We start from the raw sequence: 17,987 nt of genomic DNA, 5'->3' as shown, positions 1-17,987 counted from the left end.
CGAGTGACGTTCAAACATTGGTGATTCCCTAGATAGAGCATGTCGTTCAATAATCTGTCCGAAGCTGACCTCAAGCACGCACACAATAGTATTCCATGTGAACTTGTGATTGATTCACGGCATCATCGAACCGATTCGAAGTTCTAGAAACTTCCCAACCAAGTTTCCAACAATCAAAACATTGCTTTCATGAACTAAACATGTGCTTGAACTTCTCAATCTTTGTCGAAATATATTTTTCCACCTCCGGCCCTTGAACGCCCTCCTTGCCTTCAGTCTGCCATGCGAGAGGAATCATCGGTACCCTTTCAACGACACGCACTTCCTTTGCTGGACCTTCCACAGCCCGCACCTTTTCCGGATTGTTGGTCAGCAGCCGAATACCGCGCTCGCCGCCGAGCCCCAAATCCACCAGAATCGCAGTCGCAAGGCCGTACGACCGCGCATCACCAGGATGCCGCAGTAGCAGATTCGCTTCCATGGTATCATGGCCGAGATCTTGCAGATTGTATGCCTTGAGTTTACTGAGCAGACCGATGCCTCGACCTTCCTGCCTCAGGTAGACTATGACACCTCCTGCTGAATGTGTTACAGGGGACGCTGAGGAATCCTGATCAGGCTGTGCTATTCCCGGTACCGGTGTCGGAAGAGACATTAATCGCGCTGCCTCGTCAAGCTGCTCTCCACAGTCACACCTTGCCGACCACACAGTCTCGCCAGTGTAGCACTCGGAGTGAATACGTACTAACGGTGGGCCCAAATGTGCGGGATATGATGAGACCGGCGCATCGTCGTCAGGAGGGGTGTCGGTCGACGATGCTGTCGACGAAGGCCCCGGTCCATTAAGCTGCGCAAGGTAATTCTTGGACGCTCGTGGAGGGGCGCCAGCATCTTTGCGCAATTGCTCGACTCTGCTACTAGTCCGTCCTGGAAAAAGCGTTCCTGCGTATGCTCCTCTGATCATCCGATCTCTTTCAGTCTCCCCTGGGCGTACCGCGTCGAGACTTCTACTTCGAATGTATGGGCCGAACACAATCGCCAGATGTTCTTTGTTATCTGCATTGTTGTGGTACAGGTGTAAGAACATTTCCTGTCCCGTGGTAGTTGGTATCCTGGCTCGTACTTCGCAATGCACCTCTGGCAAAGCAGCTAACAGCGCAGGTGGTGCTTGATCGGCATGTCCATCACGCTGGCTGTCTACATCCGCGGTCTCCGCTTCTCTATCGTGCCTTTGCCCATCTGTGAAAGGATTGCGTTCGGAATCGAGTGCAGGACTGCCCAAGGGCGGTAACGTTGATCGCTGATTATGGTCGAGGTTGTAGTCGGATACGCCGCGGTCATGAATCGGTGGCCTCGGAGATGCGATTGGAGCGAACGCCGGGGATGCATGCGCAGGATAACTAGGCATTGGTACTGCAGGGTTGAGGTCAACTTGAAGAGCGTTCTGTGAGATTCGTGATGGCAGACGTGTTGTGTGATGGGATTCGTGGGTCACCTTCTCATGGCAATGACTAGAGATAGGTATGCAGATTGACTGTAATTTCTACAGTGTCCTACCATCCGGCGGGAGACGATGATGATATACGAATACATACACTACAAATTGTGATTAATAACCCCTCTCCGTCAATGACCGGACCCTCGAAGTTTCGGACAAAGGTGAGGGACCGGAGCACGCCACTCTGCGCATGCCACCATGCCGCTTTGTGACAATTAACCTCATTTCTTGCCCCGGTAATTCAAGCGGTATCGCAAGACACTCGCAGCGACGATGTCGTCACTTGCGACACTCGGCAAACGCAGAGATTCCGCCGGGCGGGCCATTTGTTTAGGGTTGTCTCTGGTGCCGCACACCACACACGGCCTTGGGTACATGCTCGTTCAGAACACCAACGACGCCGCTTGATGTGGATCAAGATAGTCGAATTGTGAGAGTCAAGATATCCGATGATCTGAATGTGGGAATGTGGCTCAGCAGTGCTTGTCGCCAATGTCAAGTTGTGAGGAGGCAGAAGTGATGGATGGAACGAACGACGGAAACCAACCTTGGAACGGAGAACAACGAGGCTTTCGTCCGTCGTGCTCGAGTGGAAGTGATTTTCATCAACACATCATTCATTAAGCATTAATCAGATATACATCGGCGCCTCTCATTGCGCTGCGGTGTTTACTTCCTCTTATTTCTCATTCTCCCTCTCGTCCAGGCAGACGCACAGGGCCGCGATCATACTGAGATCAACGTTTGGCGCCACAGAAACAAAGTACTAACAGGCATTGTCAGAGCTTGTTCTACTAACATGCAGCGAGAAGGGGGTGACTTACTGTCTGCTTGTCTCCGAAGATCTCTCGTACGTTGACGAAGCTCCTGCTGATGTGCGCAACGGGAACCCCACCGAAGACGATGTCGGCGCTGCGGTCGAACCAGTCTCCGCGAATCTCCAGCTCAACCTCCTGGCCATTGGAGAAGTTCTTGAAGTGGCAGGTCGACTTGGATTTGCCAACTGCGAAGTGACCCTTGACCTCGAAGTCGTGTCCCACTGGCGAAGTAGCAACGAAGCTTTTGAATAGCGCCAGCGTCTTGTTCTTGAGTTCAAATATCTCTTGACCTCCCATGTCTGTGAAGACCTTCTTGGCGTGAAGCGAGATGAGCTTGCCCTTGACCTTGCACACGGGGAGTCCGTCGGTGGTTTGGACAATGAAATCGTCGCCGGTGAGCGAGAAGACCTTCTCCCTCATCTGAAGAGTGACTTGGTTCGGAGAATAGAAGCTCGGGTTGGGAGGTTGAGGGCCCAACGGAGGCGTGAAGGCGGCGAGCCTGGTCTCGAAAATGTGCGGCGCCATGATGTGAGTTTGAACGGGGTGAACGGAGTGGACAGGTGACGATGTGAATGAAGGTTTGTGATGTTTGATGTGATTACACAAAGGTGGGACGGAGAAGGAACATTTGCGTCGAGCAGGACCACCAAGCTGTCTTATATATCCCGACCAGGCAAACGATGACGGCTTTCTTCAGCCTCCAGAGCCTGACATTGGCCAAGATTTGGTGAAATGCCCATCCAGGTTCTACATTGTGGCACAGTACAATGCAATGACAAGGCGACACTCACTGCGCCTCATCGTGTCGATCTGATGATGGCATCGAACATGAAGCTTACGCAGCTACTGCGAAAACAGCCCCCGAAGTTGTTGGTTTCCAGCTGATCATGTTCGGTACAGCACCACGTCTGGATCATTGTATGGCTGTGCGCGGGCAGAAGGATGCACTTGACAGTCCTCTATTGACGAGGAGATCCCGTCTTTGGAGGGAAAGATTTCAAGAAAGACTGGCACCAGGGCTGGAAATAAAGTGACCACAACGTCATCAGCGGGATCACCACTCACCTCACAGACGGACGGGCAGCTAGCACTGGAGGCACTGGATTGCAGGGCTCCAGCTCCTCCTCCTCACTCACTCCAGGGCTCACCCTCACCTGCTTAGGGCTGCGGAATTCATCACTCCAGGGCTCTCTGCAGCAGAGTAGGGGACAGCAACACCTTCTCTCGACCCTCGATGCACCCAGTAGGACGAGAAAATACGTAGTCACTCGGACACTTGTGTGAGAGTCAGGGAATGAGCGGCGTGTGCGTGCCTCAGGCTGTAAATTCCATACTGTACATCACTTAGAGAGAACTCGATGGGGCTGAAACGAGACAACGCACACACGCGTTCATAAGCAGAACAGCATATATACGCATGGGCGATGGTAGCGACCACAGCAATGAGGCCGTGATGAAATCTGTCATCGACCATTCAAGGCTTGCCCAGCGTCTGTATATTGGATATATAACCATCATCCTGTATAGTAAATTGGAGCTGAGGATGATTGATCACGACCCGCGCCTGGCTCTTTTGGCGCGCCTCCAGGGCTGCTGGCTCACACGCCGGACTGTCTCAAAGCCGCCGCACCGAAGAATGCCCCACCATCAGTCCAGTGCACGCCCCGTCACATCGCGTGCGCGCGTCACCCTCGTGAATTTGATCATGCATCAGAAATTCCGCCCACCGAAACGTCAACAACTATTGCAACGCGCGCGGTCACAGAGTCAACTGCTCCGCCTGACACGCCGGTCGCGATGCCACGGTACGAAGATCTCCATGCGCATGTCAGGCACGCATTCGCCGACATACCGCTGACAATGCGAGCAGAGAGATCATCACAATCCAGGCTGGCCAATGCGGCAACCAAGGTGTGTTGCGGACTTGTGTCGCATCGATCAGATCCTTCATCAGGAGTCACTAGGCTAACCCTCCTTCCACAGTTGGATCCCAATTCTGGCAGCAGCTCTGCGAAGAGCACGGCATCAACCAGGATGGAAACCTAGAAGACTTTGCGAGTGAGGGCGGTGATCGCAAGGATGTCTTCTTTTACCAATCCGACGATACTCGCTATATCCCGCGTGCCATCCTTCTCGACCTCGAGCCACGAGTCATAAATGCCATTCGAGCGGGCCCATACAAGAACATCTACAACCCCGAAAATTTCTACGTTCACAAAGAGGGTACCGGTGCGGGCAACAACTGGGCCATGGGCTACGAGTTGGGCGGAAAGATCAACGAGGAAGTTTTGGACATGATTGATCGCGAAGCAGACGGCAGTGACAGTCTCGAGGTTGGTCCGGCAATACTCTAACACAACATGACTTATGCTGATGATTTATGCGCTGCTAGGGATTCATGTTGCTGCACTCCATCGCCGGCGGGACTGGTTCCGGCCTTGGTTCCTTCATGCTCGAACGAATCAACGATCATTTTCCCAAGAAGCTTATCTCCACATACTCGGTATTTCCTGATACTCAGAGCGATGTCGTGGTTCAGCCATACAACTCTCTTCTTGCTCTTCGGCGACTGACCGAGAATGCCGACGCCGTCACCGTCCTCGATAACGAAGCCCTGGGCCGGATAGCAGCAGACACGTTGCACGTTCAAAAGCCATCGTTCGAACAGACCAACCAACTTGTCAGCACTGTCATGTCAGCATCGACCACCACGCTTAGATATCCTGGATATATGCACAATGACTTGACAGGCATCGTGGCGAGCTTGATACCCACCCCGAGATGTCACTTTCTCCAGACCAGCTACACACCATTCACCGGCAATAACGTAGAGGAGGCCAAGACTGTCCGAAAAACGACAGTGTTGGACGTGATGAGGAGATTGTTGCAACCAAAGAACCAGATGGTGTCGGCGAAACCCAGCAAGACCAGCTGTTACATCTCTATCCTCAACATTATCATGGGAGAGGCAGATCCCACTGATGTATGGATTTCCAATCATTCTCGGGACTTTGTGAAATTCAATGACTGACTTCGTGACTAGGTACACAAATCATTATTACGAATCCGAGAAAGAAATTTCGCACAATTCATCCCATGGGGCCCTGCTAGCATCCAAGTCGCGCTCACACGCACATCGCCCTACACCCGACCCCCTTACACCACCCGTGTTCCTCCGAGAGTATCCGGGTTGATGCTCGCCAATCACACCGGCATCGCAACGCTGTTCAAACGCACAGTCTCGCATTATGACCGATTACGCAAGCGAAATGCATTCTTGGAGCAATACAAGCGCCATGAGCCCTTCCGTGATGGCTTCTCGGAATTTGATGATTCGAGAGAAGTCGTGATGGATTTGATCAGTGAGTATGAAGCAGCTGAGCGGTCCGATTACCTCTCCCCGGACAGAGACGAGGATCCCTCCGATGCTGCAGCCGACTCTCGTACCGACACGGCGACTGGCCGCTGAGAAAAAAAAGCCCTACTCGCATAATTGCCCATCATGTCTTTTGTTTGATTTCTTCATGACACAACTAGCGCTGGCGTTGAGGAGTTTGCGGAAGATGTGGGCTTGGATCTTCGATATTCTTGTTGTTCAGTCGATTGCGGCGTTGAGGTCACAGTCCTGGGCGTCGTGCCTCAACGGTAGATGACTCGTCGACGATCTTAATGCCTGCGCATGTGTTTCTCCCGCGGGCGCTTCGTCTTCACTCTGATCCGGGGCATTCTTCCGGGCTCGAAGTCGATCATGATCTTGATGACTAATGTCGGTCTCCCATGCGGTCCGAGAACCATCTTCAGTTGGAACGCGGAAGGGGAATATTCATCTTGAAAGTGGACATGCCGTCGATAGTGTTCGCTCGACATCTTGATGGTGATCTTTTCGCTCGCGATCGGGAGATTCTCGTGCAGCGTTCATGTCCACGGGCCAAAAGAAAATTCCCCGGTGGGCGCCATCGTCGTTTTAGCAGAACCGTCGATCGTCATACGCTGATTGCAGGTGCGAGGTTGCGGCGATGCTGATGCGAGCAGATGGGGATTTGTTCGAGATGACTTTATTTTTCCGCAGGGTCGCGCGAGGTCATCAGTTTTTTCAGTGAGACATGTTGTGGTCTCACGCACGTGATGCCATGGACGCTTCGATCATGGTCACCTGGACATCATATCGAACCGCATGCACAATAGCATGATGAGATGGCATGCATATATATAGAAACAGGCGAGTGTGGACTGTCGTCGGCGTTCTTGTCGCAGCTTTGGATGCGCTGACCCCGGAAAGTGTGGAAATGATAAAAAGATGCGTTGGTACTGCCTTCTCGAAAATGCGAACATGACATGCTCATGCGGACGTGCTGATACCGGTTGCATGTGTGATTACTTGTGGATGAGTGTGGGGTGATACTATCTCGCAAAGAAAATCACGGGCTCAGTAACTAGACATATCGTCGCTCGTTAAAGCTCACGATAGATTCATGACGATCATTGTACAAATCTAATTCTTCGAGGCTCAACCATAAGCTTTGAGTCCTAGCGCGACTTTGCCATCTGCGCAATAAAATCTAGCCTCGAGCATCTATTCAAGATGTGTTGTCATGAATATAGAGAGCGTGCGCCGATACCTGTCCGTTCACTCCGACGCTTCACTCTCAGCATGAGAAGGGAGCCATGACAGTGCCCTGGTCATATGCATCTGTAATCCCACGGACCGTGACGTACATTCCTGCGATACAGATGAAAGCTCCGAGAAGAATCGTCAGCAAAGCCAGAGTCGCCTGTCCCCACTTTCGCAGCCATTCACGCCAGCCTCGGCCATCGTGATAGAGCATATGAAGCAAGAAGAAACCCGCTAGTCCATAGGTGTACCACGCTGCGAAGAGTGAGGCCGCGATGCCGATCAGGTAGTTGAAGATGGGAATGCCGACTGCCAAGACAAATGCCGCGGCATTCACGAGGAGAATGAGGAATGTCCAGGTCGCCCATCCGATTACCGTATGACTGTGGAGGTGTCGAGAGCGGCGGAACAAGCGGACGAAAATCAGCTTGGCGGCGGTGTGCGCGTAGAGACCTCCAGCGAGGATGAAGTTGAGCAACGAAATCCCGAATGCGGCCTTTTGCCAGCGTATCTCCAATGAAAGGAATGAAGGCGATGAGACGGTGTCTCCGAGGAGAACATACGTGACCACGGCGAAGACGACATACAGTGTCGTGGAGAATGTCTGCAGCGTGACTGCTGACTTGAGAGCGTCCTGAGGCCGCTTCATCTCGCTCATGAGGATGAAGAACATGAAGTGGCCGGCATACGCAAAGACTGGGTTAGTGATGGCGAAGAAGCCGTTGAAGAAGGTGGCAGACGTCGTGGCGACCACGACTCGGTCGGGAGTTGGGTAGAGGCCAGCCCCGATCATTCCGACGAGGGCCGCCACGGTGAAGGTTGAGACACTCGCGATTCCCAGAGTCTTGAGATTGTCGAGTGTTCGCGGAAAACTACAAATGACGGAAGCAATGGCCAAGATCCCTGTGAATCGTGTCAGCGCGCCTGTCCGACTGAAGATCCAGTTCAATCAGATATACCTGTAAACAAGACATTACACAGTGCATGATCGCTCAAGGATGACAAAGCGATCTGACCCGCCAACATCTGGCCTCCAGTAGCGAATACAGCGAAGATGATCGTCCCAGCGGCGAGGACTGCCCGGCCAATGGGTCCGAACAAGATCTGGCCGGCATCGCCCATGTTATGGACCTCCGGGTGCCTCAATTTGAACTCGATCAGTAACCATGATGTATAAGTGGCGAAGATCCCCAGGAATATGATGATGATGATACCCGGCACGAGTCCAACAGCCGCGATCGAATATGGCAGTGCGAGCATTCCATTCGAAACCTTCAACAATGTCAGACTATTTTCGTTCTCTTTGCATTCCGGCGAACGATGATCCGCGAGCACGTACAATTTCCGCGATCATCAGACCTGCAACCATCTGCCATGATAGCTTTTTATACTTGATCTGCCGTCGATCCGGTCAGCAAGAGATCACCGCATCGACCGGGTTGGTATCTCGCGTACATCATGCCCAGCTTCGTTGCCAAAGACATCTCCAGGACCCGACTCCGAGGCGACCTCGTGGGCATTGTAATCACTGCTGATTTTATGCTTTACCATATTGTCTACAGTCGGGAAAGAGTTCGCCAGTTCGTGTGATGCGTCGCGACGCGTTTTTCGCTCGAGGGTGCTGCACTGCGTCTCGTCCTTCCTAGGATGGACGGACGGATGTGCAACTATAAACACAATTGATTTGCAATACCTCAGCTTAGGAAGCACACCACGACTGTGCCGCGATGCATGCAGCCGCAGAGGCGTCGCATGGCGTTGCAGGGGACTCTCGAGGAAGATATACCTTGCAGGGATTTGTGCCTCCTGTAACAATAAGCAGCTGTCCCAGAGCAGCAGGTGGCACGAAACCGTCGCCGATTACCAGGGCCCTAGGAGGAGCTCGCATGCGAATGAAGCTCTGCCATTGGCCTCGGTCGGGATACTGCACACTCTGATGGCTTACAGTGGGTGAGACAAATAAAGATACGCGCATGGAAGTCGATCAATCACAAACTCTAAGGATTGTGGCTTCTCTTGTGGCGTTTGTGCGCCATTTGCCTTGCTCTCGGGGAAGTCCGAAGATCCCCGGCCACCGAGGGATTTCAGTCGTTCCTCGCCTGAGGCATCAAAGCGGAAGGCGCTCCGATTTTGCATTTGCATTTGCACAGTTTCCTACAGTACAAGGTAAAGTCCACGGGTGTCTTCACATTCAATCTCATGAGAGCCGCGACGCGATTGATGAATGACTGCGCATTTTCCACCGACCTCTACAGGAGAATCGTGAGCATGAAATATTCGCAGATATATCTCCTATCCAAGGCCAGGCGGCACAACAACAATTTCCATTGCGTCGCAAGTCATCCAAAATGGCCCTGCCTGAGACGATGCTCGGGACTAAACACTTACTTGTTGAGCTCCTTCACGGTATCGTAGCCGTACTTCAAATCTAGGTGCCAATAATTCGCAGCCGTGGGTTTTGCAACTGCCCAGGCTTCGTCCAAGACTTTGAGCACTTCCTCGGGCAGAGGGCCCTTTTCAATGTCCGCCAAGTTTGATTCGAGTTGCTGTTGACTCGAAACTCCGATGATCAAGCCATCATTACCGCCCGACTTGATATTGAGCTCCGAATGGTGAAGCAACCATCGGAATGCGGTTTCCAACAATGTCAGATTGTGCTTCGCAACCACAGGCTCGATGACGCGCAGCGCATCGAAGGTGGCATCCTTGAAATAACGCTCACGGTATCGCTGTCCTTGCATAGAGGACACGTTACTGTAGCGACCCTCGGCAGGGATCTCGCTTGTCTTGTATTTGCCGCTGAGGATGCCGCCTGCGATAGGGTTATACACGACAATGTCGATGCCAAATCGGCGACAGACCGGGATGAGTTCGGTTTCAATGTTACGCTGGATAGCATTGTACATGCCCTGGTAGATCGTCGGGCGGACCCAGTTGTTGTACTTGCAGTGCATCACAATCTCGGTGACCTCGAATGCAGTGAAGTTGCTTAGGCCGAGCCTCACAAACTTGCCTTTCTTGTGCAATTCATCCAATTTCTTTAACGGCTCCGTGAAAGGAAGGCTTCGGTCAGCAGCATGAAGATAGAAGATGTCGACGCAATCAGTACCCAGTTCTTCCAGGGACTTGTTCAGCGTCTGTTCGACGAGCTCGGCTCGGTGTGCGCCAGCCTCAACTGGGTAATACTTAGTTGCAACGGTAAGACCACGTTCCTTCCATCCTGCATCTCTCGTCCACGCCTCCTGCTTGCCGCCGATGTAGACTCTAGCGGTGTCGATTTCATTGTAACCTTTGGACTGGAAATGGTCAAGCACACTCTTGTAGTCATCCAAAGATGTGACACGGGCGCCAGTGCTCTCATCCGGACTACGATATACTGGTCAGGAACAAGCCGATCAACAGCATGACTGATTGCTGAGACGGATAACCCACCCAAAAGTCATGGTACCCAGGATGATGCGCGGCTTGCCTGTGCTCGTGATCAATGGCATGATGAAGGCTTGCTATGAGTGGCCGACGAGAGGATGGTGCAATTGCGAGGTCTGTGCGATAAATCCACTGTTTATGTGTGTCAATGCAGGCGTCTCTGTCACGTCTGTTTACACTCGTGATGGGAACTTGGCAATGTCTTGTCGCCGTGGGGCACCTCATGTGGGCGGTAGATGGGACATGTCAGGACTGCAGCTAATGCACATGGCGAACCATCAACGCCAGAGATGACGCCATTGCGATCGCTTCCGGGGTCAGCGATGCTTCAAAGCTGGAGCTCTGGAGGACTAGGCATTTCACCGACTCTGCGGAGATTGTCGGAACAGGAACCATTACGCCTGACCGCTGCTACAATCATGGCTTGCACGCGGGACCAGCAGCAGGTGAGGTTGGTATGTATTGTAGGCATCTTGTATGAATCCCCTCCAGCGCTACACATCGTGCCTGCCATGGTTGGGAAGCAACAGCTCACGTGCGGGTCCCGTGGAGGGCACCAACCACTCATGGGCTGTACATGTCCCGAGTGAGCCATCGTTTTGTGGAATTACTGTCATTATTATTACAGACTTGTACGCGGACAGTCGGATCGGGTCTGATCCTATCGTGCTATCCTCCAGCTGTCTGCATTGGTGTCAACTATGTCTGGTCTTGATCAAGAGACGGATCGTCCAGCAAATCGCTGGAAACGCGATGCGACGTACAGGAGATGACCACCACCGCCGCCCGCTGATTTTCCCCACAAGCCGGCGGGCGACTGGCGGACGGAGCGGCCCCTTGATGAAACTCCCTTCGATCGTGAAAGCCCTGAGTTCACTGCCGCGGGGTTTCTGGCCCAACCCGTCCCATGCATTATCAGCAAAACCAATACGACCCAGGAGTTTGTGGAGAGTGAACAACATCCCCAGGAACAACCGTGGACCTGACACATGTGCTGCTCTCGATATTCATCAGTAACCTCGGAATACACATCGTGACGAATACTGTACAGTCCTGTACTATTGTGGATCTCGTCAGCCGATAACAACGCATTCCACTAATGCCGCCCGCGCTCGTCACCGATGTGACAGACCCGGTCTTCTAAAATAAACCCCATCGCGATCAACCTAATAATCCTCACCACCTCCACCTGGCGATAACGTGCGCGCTTGTCCTATACGGTCACATGCCCACGAGCATTCGCGCGCATGTCTAATAATTTCATAGCTCAGCAGTCCGATTCTTTTTCTGTGCCCGACCACTCACACTCTTTTATATCCACGCCTGACCACGACCACGATCCAGGCGCAATTGCATCCGGCTCCTCCTCATCATTCGTGTCCGTCAGCCGGGAAGTCTCACGCCAGGCTAGCCCTTTCACAACCCAGTCACGATTAGAGGGACGAACTGTTGGAGAACCAAATACTATAGAGACAAGAGCTGGACCTTCACGAGCAATACAAGAGATTGAACAGGACGATTTTGGATCTTGGGCAGACTCTGAAGTAGATGATGCAGACATGCCGTCCGACTTGAAGCCACAACTGAACCGGGCAGGGTCCCATCTCCTACACCAACCACTACTCGCCGGCGACAAACCACAACGATATGCATCACCTTCAAGATCACGCAATGCTTCGAGGACGCGACAATCCTCGAGGTTTCGAGAGCGGGAAAGCCAAACAGCGACCAGAGATGACACGCGAACTCGCTACACATACGCTGCCATCTTCCTCGTGATCAGCTTGATCACCTTTGCTATTCAAACCGAGACTGCCGTGTACATTCAGCACACTCTGAAATGGAACAAGGCATATTGTATGCTGTAAGTCTGCTGTAGCACATGTCGTCCGTGCATCTCCCTCAATATGCTGACGTGCGGTCTTCAGATACTTCACACATGGCTCGTGGACATTTCTATGGCCTTTTCAACTTTTGATATTGCGGATACAGAAATGGAATCAACCATGGGACGCATTCTGGCGGCGGCACGTGTCCATCATTCGTTCGACTGCACAGATGATTGAGCATCGGACACTCAACGTCCCACCTCAATTGCAGAAGAAGAGTCCTGTGCCATATTTTGTCCGAATTGTCCCGTTTGTCACCTGTGCACTCACTGTTGCAGGCGGCAGTTGGTACGTGGCCGTGAACATGACAACTGCGTCCGACCTGACAGCCATCTACAACTGCTCTGCATTCTTCGCCTACGCCTTCGCCGTACCGCTGCTCAACGAGAAGCTACATTTAAGCAAAGTGACCGCCGTTGGCATTGCCATCGTTGGCGTGTTGGTCGTCGCCTATGGCGATCAAGGGACCGCAAAGCATGGAAACAAATCCGGCGGAGGGGCGGGCGGTCCAGACGCACCCGAGGACCATGAAGCCTCAAATCGAGTCGCCGGCAATCTCATAATTGGCGTGGGCAGCGTCTTGTACGGATTTTACGAAGTACTGTACAAGAAGGTGGCTTGCCCGCCCGACGGGTGCTCGCCGGGCCGAGGCATGCTATTCGCCAACACGTTCGGCACGCTCATTGGTCTTTTTACCGTGACGGTCCTTTGGATTCCATTGCCAATCCTACACTACTTGGGCTATGAGACGTTCGAGCTTCCTAGAGGAGAAGCGGCGTGGATGCTGGCCATCTCCGTCTTGGCGAACGCCACTTTTAGCGGGTCATTCCTCGTCCTCATCTCACTTACTTCACCCGTCTTGAGTTCCGTGGCTGCACTCTTGACGATTTTCTTGGTCGCGTTATGCGATCAGATTTTACCTCCCCCTCTCTATAATCCGCTCACCGCCGCAGCGGTTGCCGGTGGTATGTTGATCATTTTCGCCTTCGCACTGCTGAGCTGGGCGACGTACAAGGAAGTCGAAGAGGAGAGCAGGCGGAAAATGGAGGATGGCGTCGACGAGAGTGATGCTGAGGAGGTTTAGATGCGGGAGCCCATCTGGCAACTTTCATTCGTCCTGGTGTTAGACGAATTGCATATGCATTGGAAGGCGTTTTTTCCTTTCTTAGTGTCGGTATGTGGTGCATATTGGCGAATGCATTAGAGGATTTGGGAACCTGTGATTAGAATCCATGCCATGTTTTCCCATATGGGGAAAGAATCATATCAGAAATGAAGTGTCGAATCCTTTGAAACTTCTCTGTTGGCATCCATTATTTTTGAGGTCCGCGAGCTGTCTGCAGTACCGGCGCCTTACTTGTCTACTACAGAGTGACCATTCTGCGCTTAACAATGGAATTGGAGTGGTTTCTCGTTTCGACCTTGATTCTCCTCCAAAGCATCCAAGATGCATGATGTCAATGCGGCATGAAGCCTGCAGTCCTGACAGTGAGACATACCTCTATTCCTCCAGATTTGCGAGCTCTGAAACTCAGCTTAAGGATGACCTTTAGATTCAGGTTTCCCGAGTTCCAGCAGTCGGCGAGCACGGCATCGGGCTGCAATGTCCCTAACTCGAAGTAGGTGAGTTGACTTGAGATGCAAGGCATCGCTATTGGCAGGGAGCAAGCCACAGTCGGTCCATTCAAAGCTCTCGTGCTCAACGGCGTGGAAGTATCGATGATGATTAGTGGTGCTTTCACTTGTCCAATCCAGGAGATCTCCTGACTGCGGCTATAGCCAATCACTTGATGCTGCGAACAAGTTCTCTCAAATCCCCTCCCTCCACCCACTCATCAACACTTCCACCCTGCCCGGCACCATCGCCGACTTCACCCACAATCCGAGCAGGGCGGCCAGCGACGATGCATCCCGCTGGCACAACCATGTTTGGAGGTACGACCGTGTTGGCCAGAACCCTGCTGCCCTCTTTGATCATGCAAAAGGGCGACAGGACGCAATTCTCGCCGATGTAGACATGTGATGAGATTGCGACGCTTGAGACGAAAGTGTTGGGTCCGATGAAGACGTTGTCACCGATCCGTATGGGATAGAAATTCATCTGGCCATGGCTCATCCGCATGGGAGGATGAATGATGCAATTCGTCGATATCACAGTAAGCCTGAAGAGTTTTTCAGACGGTCACTACGTGTCTTTTCTTCCAGTTTCATGGTTGAGAATCGGGAACCATCGTTACCTTCCAATTGTGATGGCCGTGACAGGGGCTTTGTCAGGCTCGCCTTCTGCGGGACGTTCTGGTTTGCGGTGGAGATCTCCACGTAAATTGACACCGGCCATCACGACCGATTTGCCGCCGAGCATGATGTTCTGTTTGCCTTCGATTTGGGCACGTCTTGAGATTTTGTTACCGGTATCCTATGACACCGATCAATACTTGCAAATGCGAAGTCCTGTAAGATAGGAATACTGACCGTTTCGATATACTCACTTTTCGTCGAGCGCCGCGCACCCGGGCCTGGACGTGACATTTTTGTCCGTTTGGTTCTATATGCTTATTAGAGACACTGAGCGGTGGAAAACCTCAGATTACTGCGCAACATGTCTTTCATGTCGACTGTGGATGTGTTGGAGCCAAGGTCAGCCATACTGTAACCCTACAGGCTTTGGCGCCTTCGCAAGCGCTGTCACGCATTCAATGTGCACCTGGGCACGACCCAGAATGCTGTCCAAGATGGAATGGACTCTTGAAAAGCACGCAGTCCATGCGACAGACGACAGGTTATAATTTCGGTCAAATGAGATGCTGGCTGATCCGTTGAGATCATATTCGGCATAGTGAAGCCGACATATGCAGCGAAAATTTGAGGAGAAGCTATTTTATACATGTGAATAGGTTGTTCTACACTGTTTGTACATCTTCATCTGCCCGCAGGCGCCGTATCCTCCTAGGTGACACCAATTTGATTCCAGCCGGCTCGACGTTTTCCTCCATGACCAACTTTCACCGCTGGTCAACAGCAAGGTACCCACGGAGGATCCACACTCCGTTAGGGGCGCGCCAGAGCTGAGCTGCCAGATTTGCAGAAGACGCGCCCAGCACGCCATCATCTGGACTTTCTGTCTCCTTTCACAGTCTGCAATCTTGTTCTGTCAAGCTGCTGCTGCCCGTCCGCAAAGCATGCTAAGAATGTCCCCACGCCTTGAACACATTTCGAACAGAGCGTAGATCATGACAGACGCCTGTCTCATGAAGTTTCGGCAGGTCGAACATTCAAACCTCTGTTGGTCGAGCGAGCTGAGAAAATTGTTTTTCTGCACTGTTCATGAAGATGGGCCTTCGATTTCTTCTAGTCCCCTCACCGTCAGCTCCTTGATCTTCAGAATGGTATATCGGTGTTTGCTCCGGATGGTCTGAACATGTCGCTGTCGACGCTTGGTCTTCTCTTTCTCGCGCATTGGCTCGTTCTCAACCCCCATCACTACAGCTCTGCACACAAATAGCCTGTCGTCCAAGTACCCGTGCTTTCCTTTTGCAATATGTGGGATGAAGTGCGGCGCGACGGCGCCCACGGCCGAATTCGGTGATATTTCTTCTGACTGTGACTCCACCTGAGCCTCGAGAGGACCGTTGAGACCCTGTGCGACAGGTGTGCTAATGAAACTGCTCTTTGACTTGGGCGCAGGAGCTGCGGCTTTCAAGGTGTAATCCCTGCTTCCAAGAACGATGGCACTGTTCAATCGAATAACATCTCCAGGCTGCACGCCGTGCATCACGAAAGGAAGTCGTACGGTATCTCCTTGCGTGATCAGGTAAGGAAATCCGTGAATGTGCACTGTGATGTAGTGAGGTCCTTGAGCTTGTAGTAACGGCAGAAGCTCGCGAACAGTGGAGGACAGTGGACTTGATGCCGGTGCGATTCGCTGATTATGTTGAATCGTTTCTAGTGATGATGATCCGAGCGTGGATCTTGCTGTTGTGGTTGATGCTGATCGTGTGACGGCTTTGGGTACAGATAATGCTACAGGATTGCATTTTCGAAGTGCGATATTGGTTGTTGACGGACCTGATAGCACATTGGAGAAGACGTTATCCAATACCGGGGCTGAAAGCGCCCGTCGTAATGCTCGTGTCGACATTTTGATGGCGAATTGCTCTTTCGAAAGCCTCCAAGACAGATCAAGTCGGATATTCAATGTTCACATTTCTTGTCCGCGCGGGAGACGTGCTGTTAGCTCGGCTTTCCTGCCTCACACAAGAGAGCGACGCCAGGGGCGGGAACAGCCGGCGACCCGGATTTTCTCCGCTTGAGGCCTTTATCGATCTCGAATTAAAATTCCGCCACTTTTTTTTTGAACCGGATCACATCGATGTTCTAACTGATCCAACAACACAACCGACAACATGCCTCAGAACGAGTACATTGAGCGCTTCCAAAAGCAACATGGTCGACGTCTCGATCACGAGGAGCGCGTACGCAAGCGGGCTGCGCGAGAGGGTCACCGCGCTTCGGACAATGCACAGAACTTGCGTGGTCTAAGAGCCAAGCTGTACCAGCAGAAGCGTCACAAGGAGAAGATCCAGATGAAGAAAGCGATCCGACAACAGGAAGAGAAGAATGTCAAATCCTCAGAACCTGCCCAGCCTTCGAGCACCCCTCTCCCCAGCTATTTGCTTGACAGGAGCAACACCACAAATGCCAAAGCTCTCAGTTCCGCTATCAAAAACAAGCGTGCCGAGAAGGCAGCAAAGTTCAGTGTACCGCTCCCGAAAGTGCGTGGCATCAGCGAGGAGGAGATGTTCAAGGTTGTCAAGACGGGTAAGAAGACCGCAAAGAAGAGCTGGAAGCGTATGATCACAAAGCCTACTTTTGTCGGTCCGGAATTCACTCGACGACCCGTCAAATACGAGCGCTTCATTCGACCCATGGGTCTCCGATACAAGAAGGCGAACGTCACCCACCCTGAACTTGGTGTGACAGTACAACTCCCGATCATCAGCGTCAAAAAGAACCCCCAGAATCCGATGTACACCCAGCTCGGTGTGTTGACGAAGGGTACCATCATCGAAGTGAACGTCAGCGAGCTTGGTCTCGTCACGGCCGGTGGAAAAGTTGTTTGGGGACGTTGGGCGCAGATCACCAACAACTGCGAAATGGACGGATGTGTCAACGCGTAAGTTTGAGCGAGGTTTGTAACCAAGTCGTTTCTAATCAGCCTACAGTGTCCTTCTTGTTTAAGATGCAAGCGAAATCTCAGGCAACCTGTAATCGCTATTCAGATTTGTGGGCTTGCGACAAGCCGACCATCACGGTAGGATTGGTCACTCTTCGCAATCACCGAGTCCGTTCATTGCGCCATCTCGAGAGGATGACGACACTGTTTCGATGAAACTGCACGAAACCTCTCTCCTCCATCCGGCACTAATTTCAAGCCGAAGATTGTACGTTGCGCAATAAGCATGTCCGCTCACGCCTCGACCACCATCGAGGATGTCATTCATGCAAGATGATACGCTCTCGTCCGGCACATCGCAACAAGGAAGTCACGCCATCATACGCACGTGCCAGACCTTCAGCATCTAGCACCGAAATTCCCGTGTGCTACATCAGGTGCTCATTCAGCATGCCTGCAGAATCAAAAGAGCATCATACTATGGTCATGGAATCCGCTCCGTGGCACAACAAGATTGCTGAAGTGCTAGCATTGCGGCGTCAGAGGGGATCAGCGTGCGTCCGCAGGTGGG

General features: G+C 52.3%; 10 protein-coding genes across 10 annotated transcripts; 3 read left to right on the top strand and 7 right to left on the bottom strand.

Annotated features, from left to right (window-relative positions):
- Positions 1-187: 187 nt before the first annotated feature.
- On the bottom strand, positions 188-1,408 carry K489DRAFT_317443 (uncharacterized protein; the record flags this gene model as incomplete). Its single annotated transcript, XM_033601240.1, has 1 exon — positions 188-1,408. The coding sequence occupies one exon, from the start codon at positions 1,406-1,408 to the stop codon at positions 188-190; it is 1,221 nt and encodes a 406-aa protein (XP_033460840.1).
- A 769-nt stretch (positions 1,409-2,177) lies between these two features.
- On the bottom strand, positions 2,178-2,841 carry K489DRAFT_318454 (uncharacterized protein; the record flags this gene model as incomplete). Its single annotated transcript, XM_033601322.1, has 2 exons — positions 2,178-2,264; positions 2,323-2,841. 2 exons carry the CDS (start codon positions 2,839-2,841, stop codon positions 2,178-2,180), a joined length of 606 nt encoding a protein of 201 aa, XP_033460839.1.
- A 1,175-nt stretch (positions 2,842-4,016) lies between these two features.
- Positions 4,017-5,939, top strand: K489DRAFT_208089 (gamma tubulin). Its single transcript, XM_033599630.1, has 5 exons — positions 4,017-4,121; positions 4,187-4,227; positions 4,300-4,649; positions 4,709-5,299; positions 5,360-5,939. The coding sequence occupies exons 1-5, from the start codon at positions 4,114-4,116 to the stop codon at positions 5,783-5,785; spliced, it is 1,416 nt and encodes a 471-aa protein (XP_033460838.1). The 5' UTR covers positions 4,017-4,113; the 3' UTR covers positions 5,786-5,939.
- Positions 5,940-6,626: 687 nt separating this feature from the next.
- Positions 6,627-8,893, bottom strand: K489DRAFT_337592 (transmembrane amino acid transporter). Its single transcript, XM_033602218.1, has 4 exons — positions 8,384-8,893; positions 8,268-8,324; positions 7,888-8,200; positions 6,627-7,831 (listed from the first exon to the last, which is right to left on the bottom strand). Exons 1-4 carry the CDS (start codon positions 8,477-8,479, stop codon positions 6,963-6,965), a joined length of 1,335 nt encoding a protein of 444 aa, XP_033460837.1. The 5' UTR covers positions 8,480-8,893; the 3' UTR covers positions 6,627-6,962.
- Positions 8,894-8,948: 55 nt separating this feature from the next.
- K489DRAFT_379800 (Aldo/keto reductase) lies at positions 8,949-10,584 on the bottom strand. Its single transcript, XM_033604734.1, has 2 exons — positions 10,361-10,584; positions 8,949-10,294 (listed from the first exon to the last, which is right to left on the bottom strand). Exons 1-2 carry the CDS (start codon positions 10,417-10,419, stop codon positions 9,313-9,315), a joined length of 1,041 nt encoding a protein of 346 aa, XP_033460836.1. The 5' UTR covers positions 10,420-10,584; the 3' UTR covers positions 8,949-9,312.
- A 1,329-nt stretch (positions 10,585-11,913) lies between these two features.
- K489DRAFT_318242 (uncharacterized protein) lies at positions 11,914-13,327 on the top strand (the record flags this gene model as incomplete). Its single annotated transcript, XM_033601295.1, has 2 exons — positions 11,914-12,218; positions 12,283-13,327. The coding sequence occupies 2 exons, from the start codon at positions 11,914-11,916 to the stop codon at positions 13,325-13,327; spliced, it is 1,350 nt and encodes a 449-aa protein (XP_033460835.1).
- Positions 13,328-14,026: 699 nt separating this feature from the next.
- Positions 14,027-14,772, bottom strand: K489DRAFT_409599 (dynactin subunit 5; the record flags this gene model as incomplete). The annotated part of the gene is made up of 3 exons (XM_033607606.1): positions 14,027-14,405; positions 14,481-14,659; positions 14,716-14,772. The coding sequence occupies 3 exons, from the start codon at positions 14,770-14,772 to the stop codon at positions 14,027-14,029; spliced, it is 615 nt and encodes a 204-aa protein (XP_033460834.1).
- Positions 14,773-15,049: 277 nt separating this feature from the next.
- Positions 15,050-15,458, bottom strand: K489DRAFT_208021 (uncharacterized protein). The gene has a single exon (XM_033599629.1). It carries the CDS (start codon positions 15,350-15,352, stop codon positions 15,122-15,124), a length of 231 nt encoding a protein of 76 aa, XP_033460833.1. The 5' UTR covers positions 15,353-15,458; the 3' UTR covers positions 15,050-15,121.
- Positions 15,082-16,452, bottom strand: K489DRAFT_379796 (uncharacterized protein). Its single transcript, XM_033604733.1, has one exon. It carries the CDS (start codon positions 16,379-16,381, stop codon positions 15,566-15,568), a length of 816 nt encoding a protein of 271 aa, XP_033460832.1. The 5' UTR covers positions 16,382-16,452; the 3' UTR covers positions 15,082-15,565.
- Positions 16,453-16,586: 134 nt separating this feature from the next.
- On the top strand, positions 16,587-17,615 carry K489DRAFT_208011 (ribosome biogenesis protein nsa2). The gene is made up of 2 exons (XM_033599628.1): positions 16,587-17,416; positions 17,466-17,615. Exons 1-2 carry the CDS (start codon positions 16,647-16,649, stop codon positions 17,479-17,481), a joined length of 786 nt encoding a protein of 261 aa, XP_033460831.1. The 5' UTR covers positions 16,587-16,646; the 3' UTR covers positions 17,482-17,615.
- Positions 17,616-17,987: the final 372 nt, after the last annotated feature.

Source organism: Dissoconium aciculare (genome assembly GCF_010015565.1).
Source record: "Dissoconium aciculare CBS 342.82 unplaced genomic scaffold K489scaffold_5, whole genome shotgun sequence".
NCBI classification, from domain to species: domain Eukaryota; kingdom Fungi; phylum Ascomycota; class Dothideomycetes; order Mycosphaerellales; family Dissoconiaceae; genus Dissoconium; species Dissoconium aciculare.
The sequence above is the reverse complement of the archived record's forward strand: the minus strand, read 5'-3'. Positions and strand labels throughout refer to the sequence as shown.

Excerpts from the sequence above, each read along its gene's own strand:
- K489DRAFT_337592 (XM_033602218.1), bottom strand. The coding sequence starts at position 8,479 with ATGGTAAAGCATAAAATCAGCAGTGATTACAATGCCCACGAGGTCGCC. Across the intron at positions 8,325-8,383 it reads GCAACGAAGCTGGGCATGAT|ATCAAGTATAAAAAGCTATC; the intron begins GTACGCGAGATA and ends GATCGACGGCAG. Across the intron at positions 7,832-7,887 it reads GTGTAATGTCTTGTTTACAG|GGATCTTGGCCATTGCTTCC; the intron begins GTATATCTGATT and ends CACGATTCACAG.
- K489DRAFT_208021 (XM_033599629.1), bottom strand. The coding sequence starts at position 15,352 with ATGATGGCGTGCTGGGCGCGTCTTCTGCAAATCTGGCAGCTCAGCTCT.
- K489DRAFT_208089 (XM_033599630.1), top strand. Across the intron at positions 4,228-4,299 it reads TGGCCAATGCGGCAACCAAG|TTGGATCCCAATTCTGGCAG; the intron begins GTGTGTTGCGGA and ends CTCCTTCCACAG. Across the intron at positions 5,300-5,359 it reads GAGAGGCAGATCCCACTGAT|GTACACAAATCATTATTACG; the intron begins GTATGGATTTCC and ends CTTCGTGACTAG.
- K489DRAFT_379796 (XM_033604733.1), bottom strand. The coding sequence starts at position 16,381 with ATGTCGACACGAGCATTACGACGGGCGCTTTCAGCCCCGGTATTGGAT.
- K489DRAFT_208011 (XM_033599628.1), top strand. The coding sequence starts at position 16,647 with ATGCCTCAGAACGAGTACATTGAGCGCTTCCAAAAGCAACATGGTCGA.
- K489DRAFT_379800 (XM_033604734.1), bottom strand. The coding sequence starts at position 10,419 with ATGCCATTGATCACGAGCACAGGCAAGCCGCGCATCATCCTGGGTACC. Across the intron at positions 10,295-10,360 it reads CTGGGTACCATGACTTTTGG|TCCGGATGAGAGCACTGGCG; the intron begins GTGGGTTATCCG and ends AGTATATCGTAG.